We start from the raw sequence: 6,869 nt of genomic DNA on the forward strand, positions 1-6,869 counted from the left end.
CATGCCGTAGTTGGTAGAAAGAGGAGCATTGACCGATCCTCTGTTAGAGGGGACGAACATCCAATCGACACATTGATACTCCACACTCCACTATCCCACACGACGCAAGTGAAAGGATATTTTCGTCATTAACATTCGTAATTTAGCGGGTTTATTTGTCTACGGAAGCCCTTATTTTAACTTTCTCTCTCCTCTGTGCGTAACCTTGCGACGTCTCTCTCTCTCGATTGATTTGACACCATCAATCTAGGAAATGGAAAACAAAGACTGAGGATTCTCAATTGAGGCCGAAAGAGGTAATTTTCAATTTTTATGGTTTAAAATTTGATCTATCTTGGTCGATTTAGGGGATACTTCCCCCAACTTTCCCTACTCTGATTTGTTTGCCATTCTCTCCGTTAAGTTCTTCAGCTTAGCAACGTTTGCAGAGTTAGGGTTTTTTTCGTTCTGTAAGTACCCCCCCTGTTATTCTAGAGTTTTTTCGCATCACCCCACTTGAAATTTCCACCAAATTCCGAGGATTTTTGAGAGTCTTCTCATCGCGGATGGATGCGTTAACGAATTCACGAGCAACTGAATCGAATAAAGATAGTTTTTTTTTTGGTTTGGTTTGGTTTTGGTGGATCTAATGCTCGAATTTTGCTCACCAGTGAGAAATTTCCTGTAGTTACGATGTTTGTTTTCCCTTTTACACCATTCTCGCTTGCCCCTACTCTCGTGTAAGTCAGAATTATTGGTTATTTTCAGCATCATCTACAACGTCGTACCAAGCATTTGCAACTTGAGAATTCCTGCTTTCTTTACTCTCTACATTTGGTGGTTGTGTTCTTAGTGGAGTCAGGATCGTCATTTTAGTTCTCCTTTGATTTTCAGTGACTGGTGCTCATATGTAGCTCTTGCTGAATTCAAGTTATAGTTCATCGTTTGATGCAATGGAGTGTGCTATGGATGTTGCCTACGGAATGGGTGATGATGACGAAATGGAGGAGAATTCCAGTGGAAGTGATCATCAGATTGGTGGTGATGAAGATCAAGGAGGGAATTTGGGTGCAAGGGATCTACGCACGAATTGGTATGATGAGATAGAGGCAAATTCTAGTGGAAGGGATTTCACTGCATCCGAGGGATGTGCAATTGTTGAGCCATATGAGGGTATGGAGTTCGAATCGGAGGAGGCAGCAAAATTTTTTTACAATGCATATGCTAGGCGTGTGGGCTTTAGTGTTCGTATTGGTTCCACTAGTCGGTCCGTGCATGACAGATCGATAATTGGCCGTTATTTTGTTTGTTCTAAAGAGGGGTTTCGGCAAAAGAAAACTGGGGATGACGAAGAGAAGGTCTTGAAGCGGAAACGTTTAATTACGAGGGAGGGTTGCAAGGCAAAGATGGCTGTGAGAAAGAATAATAACGGGAAGTGGGTTGTTAGGATATTCATCAAGGAACATAGTCATGCGATGATGACTCCAAGCACAGTTCAGTACCTTCGTTCGCATAAGAGATTGTCAACTGTTGCACAAAATCTCAATGACCCTCATACGGCAGTGGGAGTTCGCACCAATCTTATGATGTCCTTTTTAAGACTGGAAGCTGGTCGGAGTAGCAATGTTGGCTTCATTGAGAGAGATTGTAGGAATTATGTTAGTACTGTCAGACAGAGGACACTGGGAAAGGGAGATGCACAAGCTGTGCTTGACTATTTTAAGCGCATGCAGGCCAGGAACCCAACATTCTTTTATGCCATACAAGTCGATGAGGAAGAGCATATGACTAATTTCTTTTGGGTTGATGGTATGTCAAGGATGGCCTATGATTACTTCGGCGATGTCGTTACATTTGATACAACATATAAGACAAACAAATATAAGATGCCATTCGCTCCATTTGCTGGACTTAACCATCATCGGCAGACTGTGTTGTTTGGTTGTGCTTTGCTTTTAGATGAAAGTGAATCATCATTTGTTTGGCTCTTCACAACATGGCTTGAGGCAATGTGTGGACGCCATCCAGTCTCTATAATAACGAATCAAGATCCAGCCATTGAAGCTGCTGTTGTACAGGTATTCCCTAGATCCCGTCATCGTCTATGTATGTGGCACATCCTAAGAAAAGTCCCGGAGAAATTGTCTCATGTTTATCATGCACATAAGAGCTTTAAGGATGAATTTTATAGATGCATCCACAATACTGAAACAATTGATGAGTTTGAAGAATGTTGGAGATTTCTTGTTGATAGATATGATTTAAGGGAGCATGAGTGGATTCAGTCTCTGTACAGTATTCGTCGCCGATGGGTACCTGTTTACTTTAGGAATACCTTTTTTGCAGATATGAACACAACACAAAGAATTATCTTGTTTTTTCATGGCTTCCTAAATTCGAATACAAGTTTGCAAGAGTTTGTTATGCACTACGCAAAGGCAGTGGAGAGCCGATATGAAAAGGAAATGCATTCAGACTTTGAAACAAATTATATGCAGCCAATCCTCAAGACTCAGTGTCCTATGGAGGAGGAGGCAGCACGGGTGTATACAAGAACTGTGTTTTTAAAATTTCAAGGGGAATTGGTTGAGAGTCTCGCTTACATTGTTGAAGAAAAAGACACTGATGGGGTTAGCATTGCATTTAGAGTGGCAAGATATGACCAAGAGAAGAGGGAACACATAGTTAAATTGGATGTTCCCAAAATAAGAGCTAGCTGCACCTGCCAAATGTTTGAGTCTTCTGGCATCTTATGCCGGCATGTATTGATTGTGTTTAGGATGAAAAACATTTTGACACTCCCAACTCATTTTGTTTTGAAAAGATTTACAAAGAAAGCCAAGAGTGGTATTACAATAGATGGAAGTGGAACTGAAACCCAACATGATAATAAAGAATCTCTTGCTCAGAGATATACAGATCTTTGTCAACGAGCAATTAAGCTTGTTGAGGATGGGATGACATCTGTAGATTCTTATCGCATGGCGATACATGCTTTGGATAAGGCTTTCAAAGACATTTCTGGAGGGAATAAAGCCCCTGTTGCTGCGACAGATCTGCCTGAAACCTCCCAAACCGAAAAAGGAAGTGAACTAAGTGGGTCAATTCACCAAACACCAGAAGGAAGCAAGTCAGTTCACCAAACACTGGAAGGAAGGAAGTCAATTCACCAAACACCTGTAAGTGATCCTCGACAACTTAAGACAAAAGGTAATGTTCAGAACATGAGGAATATCCCAGCACAGATGGATGCTTCCAACATTGTTGGACTTCTTCAACCAGGTCTGTCCAATGACTTCTATCAGCCTACTTTGCTTCAAACTTTTTTCTGCATGTATTCTTACTGTTGCTTTTTTCAGTTGGCAATGGGCTGAATGTCAGACATTGGTATGCTCCATTAGGCGGTGAAGGACCAAGATTGTCCATTGGAATTCCAACAATGTAAGATATCATCTTTATAACATTTAATCTATGCGCATCCTTGTTCTATCTTAACTAGCTATGCAAAAGTCTTTTGTAACTGTGGACTCTAATCTTGAGATGTTGAACAGAGGTGTCTCCCCAGTTTCCCGCTAGAAGCAACTCATGATATGAGATTTCTCTCTAAGTATGGTTCTCTTACCCTGCCTATCCTCTACTTCGACATGAAACCATGTTGGTATATGTACTAAAAATCATCATGTATGGCAGTTAAATTTTCCATAACCCAGCCCATTGGTTGGCAATTTTAGGGCACAGTTGATTAACTTGGATCTAGGATTTGAGGATCTCATCTGGCATGGGGCTCATGGCAGATCCTCAGTTTTGTAAACAGAGGATCTGGAATTGTCAGATCACCCATAATGTGCGAATCTCTGATCCAGAATACGTGATTCTGTATTAACAGGCCAGAGATCCTTGGATTAGAGATTTTAGGATCTCAGATTGCCTCAGATCTGAGACAATCAAGTGCACCCTTAAGGTGTGTTTCAGAGCATTCAATCGCAAAACCTCAATCTGTGCCCCCAATTGCGCCACAGTTTCAGAATTAAGGAGCCCATATGCATTAAGATTGAATCTGGCATGGGCCCCACATCAGATCTGACATCAAACAATGAGATTATGAATCTATTGGGGCTTCCATACACAATCCCTTTCTGGATTAGTTGCAAAGTTGATTTTGTAATAGATACAACTGTTTTTGGTTTGTCTTTCTCAAAGTGTCCAGGTCTAATTAATTTGTTGCAGTAAATTATCGACTCGGTTCCCAGTGAATTAGACCTTAAATAACTTGTATTATGGGTGTGCTACTGATTTTTAACACTATTCAATGTGATTAAAGTGAACAATGCTCTCACATGTGCGTGTACACAGGCCTGCACGCTTGCTAACTTTTTTCAGTTGTGGTGCTTATTAAGCTATTATATTGGAAGGCCCTGAGATACTCTTACCCTGTTTTTTTGTGTTGACCAGAGTTAAAAGGTATCCTAAATTCTTATATCATATACCTGGTTTGGACTTTGGATCCCTTGTGCTGGTATACATTAATGCGTTCGGCAGTTGTTATCCAGTGATATGCTCTCTGTACCTCGCATAATCAACCGAGTTGGTCACTTAGCCTGGGTAATTACCCTTTTGGAACACAAGGTCTGGCCTGCTGCTTTTCTCTTTTCCCTTCTTTTTTCCTTTTTAATTTATGTTGGTATTTGTGTTTATTCAATAAATCGATAATAAAAGCTCATTGGAACAGGATTGATTCGGCATCATGTGTCTGTTTGTGCTGCAGGCTTTCAGAATGAGCATGAGATTCCTGGCAAATAATGCTTCTTTTCGTTTGCAAATTAAGAACTGGGGAGATTATTTGCTGTTGTATCTATTTCCCTTTGAAATTTATCCTTTTGATTTTTTTTTTGGGTACATATGTCGGTGTTGTGTAGGAGGTGCCACTTTGTGAATAGGTGTCTCCATCCTTGTATCTTATTACATCCTGAGAACGTATTCACTTTTAAATTGATTACTTGTGTTGGGTAAGTGATGGTGCTTCAAACGGTCACAATCTAATGATGTGCTGGGTGTTGGGGATGCATGTGTTTTGGTTCTCACTGGCTTTAATCAGAACCATCTACCGCAAGGCCATGATGTAAAACTAGTGTTTTTCTTGGAAAATCATTGGGCTTATTTCTTGCCGGTAAGCAGGCCTGATGAGTCGTGTCGCTATTTGGGGTTTGTGAAGCAATACAGAACAGCCTGCATGAGAGAGAGAGAGAGAGAGGTGCTCATTTAAGAAGCATGCCTAGGGTTCTTTTTTTTTCCTTCTATTTTGGGGACTGTTTACTGAGAATACCAGTTTGCTGTTTTCAAGAGTATACTTCTATTATTATAAATCGATTTAACATCTAATGAAGCGTTGGCATTGATATCCACAATCAAAGCAGAAGCAATTTTCTTCTGTTGCTTCCAACTCATTGCCTCCTATCAGCTAATGCTTGAAAGCTCGAGTAACCAATGCAAACCTAGGAGGAAAGAAGTAAAAATGTTGAGCGACTTTATGCTGCTAGGACTGTGATTGTGATTACGGCAGATAGAGCCAGCAGGATTAGGTCTTTAATCTTGGGGGCTGTTTCTTGTGTAAATATATAAAAAGTAACTTGCTAAATATCATGTGAGCAAGGAGTCTACATGACTTTTTGGTGGCCCCTGTGTATTCAGATGTGTGTCGCTCTCATGATCAGTGTATTTACCATCTCTCTTTAATAAAATTTTCTTCACAAAAAAAAAAACATTACTGAAGCCCAAACTGTAATTCCAAAAAGAGCTGGTGTTGGAGAGGAGATGAGAAGAGTGATGGGAGTGGAGAAGAAAATGGAAGATGAGTCTGGAGTTGTCAACTACATTCTTTGTGTGTCGTCGAAAATGATCCATATTCACTTCCGTTCTCTACTCTCAACACCATTCTCATCTCTTAAAACATGGTTCTTACATATCTGTCCGGATAGGCGGCATTGATTAAACCCTGGTTAAAAGCCATCGCCCCTCCCATCTATCATTATATTGGAATTACACGAAGGCTTCAGTTTTTGGGACTGACAAAAGGGAAAACATCCAACAATCAAATCCAACTTCTTTGGGTTAGACTTCTTCCACATTTCCAAAATTACCATCTAAGCACAAAACCAGGTAAAATGTACTTTTAGTTTATTTTCAGCAGCACCAAATATGGCATGCAAAATTAAAAGAGTTGCTCAAGCAAGTTGATCTTCTTCAATAAACTTGTTATGAGTTTTCTTATTTTCTTCAATCGACATATCAGTTGGTGAAGATTCTATATTGTTTAATACATATAGAGTCTTGTCATGTGTCAATAGATATTCTATTTTTCTTCTTCACATTCTAAAATTTGTTTCATTTAATTTTTTGATCTTGGATAACTCAGTCATAACAATTCGATTTGTCATATTCCTAATTATAAACAAATATTAGAATTAATAAAGTTTTTTTAACTAATATTTATCAATATAACTAGTTTTGATCTTTTTAAACTAGTTTAGCATGTAACACGGTCTTTAAGTATGCAAGAAACTCACAAAAATTACTAAATTTAAGCACTTTTTGACAAAAAACAAATAGCAAGTGGTTTTCCGAAACTCATAATCACTTTTTTGCAATTTCAGAAAGTAATGTGAGAGGTTCTGTTTAAACAAAAATCACAAAAACTTGTTTTTGCAACTTTCTGAGTTAATTAGAAAGTGTGAGAACTTTTTTGTAATGTCAAAAAAGTTTAGAAACCCTGTTCTGCAAAAACTCAATAAAGCAGAACACTTTCTAAAAATTTTGAGTTAATCAGAAAAGACAAATAACTTTTCTATATTTTTCAAAAAATTAGGACACTCTTTGAGTAAAAATAGAAAAAA

At 38.9% G+C, this 6,869-nt stretch overlaps 1 protein-coding gene across 3 annotated transcripts; it reads left to right on the forward strand.

Moving 5' to 3' along the window:
• The first annotated feature begins 201 nt into the window (after positions 1-201).
• On the forward strand, positions 202-4,999 carry LOC149833667 (protein FAR1-RELATED SEQUENCE 5-like). 3 transcript variants are annotated; one of them, XR_016432468.1, is made up of 5 exons: positions 202-296; positions 874-3,261; positions 3,339-3,420; positions 4,432-4,605; positions 4,709-4,999. XR_016432468.1 is itself a non-coding variant. In XM_090009804.1 (5 exons), exons 2-4 carry the CDS (start codon positions 933-935, stop codon positions 3,553-3,555), a joined length of 2,436 nt encoding a protein of 811 aa, XP_089865930.1. In that variant the 5' UTR covers positions 202-296; positions 874-932; the 3' UTR covers positions 3,556-3,586; positions 4,432-4,568. The 3 variants fall into 3 exon arrangements, 1 of the variants encoding a protein (XP_089865930.1); XR_016432469.1 differs by having other exon boundaries at positions 4,745-4,999; XM_090009804.1 differs by lacking the exon at positions 4,709-4,999 and adding an exon at positions 3,531-3,586 and having other exon boundaries at positions 4,432-4,568.
• The last annotated feature ends 1,870 nt before the right edge of the window (positions 5,000-6,869 follow it).

This window comes from Nuphar pumila, chromosome 6 (genome assembly GCF_984573655.1).
Source record: "Nuphar pumila chromosome 6, dmNupPumi1.hap1.1, whole genome shotgun sequence".
Lineage (NCBI taxonomy): Eukaryota > Viridiplantae > Streptophyta > Magnoliopsida > Nymphaeales > Nymphaeaceae > Nuphar > Nuphar pumila.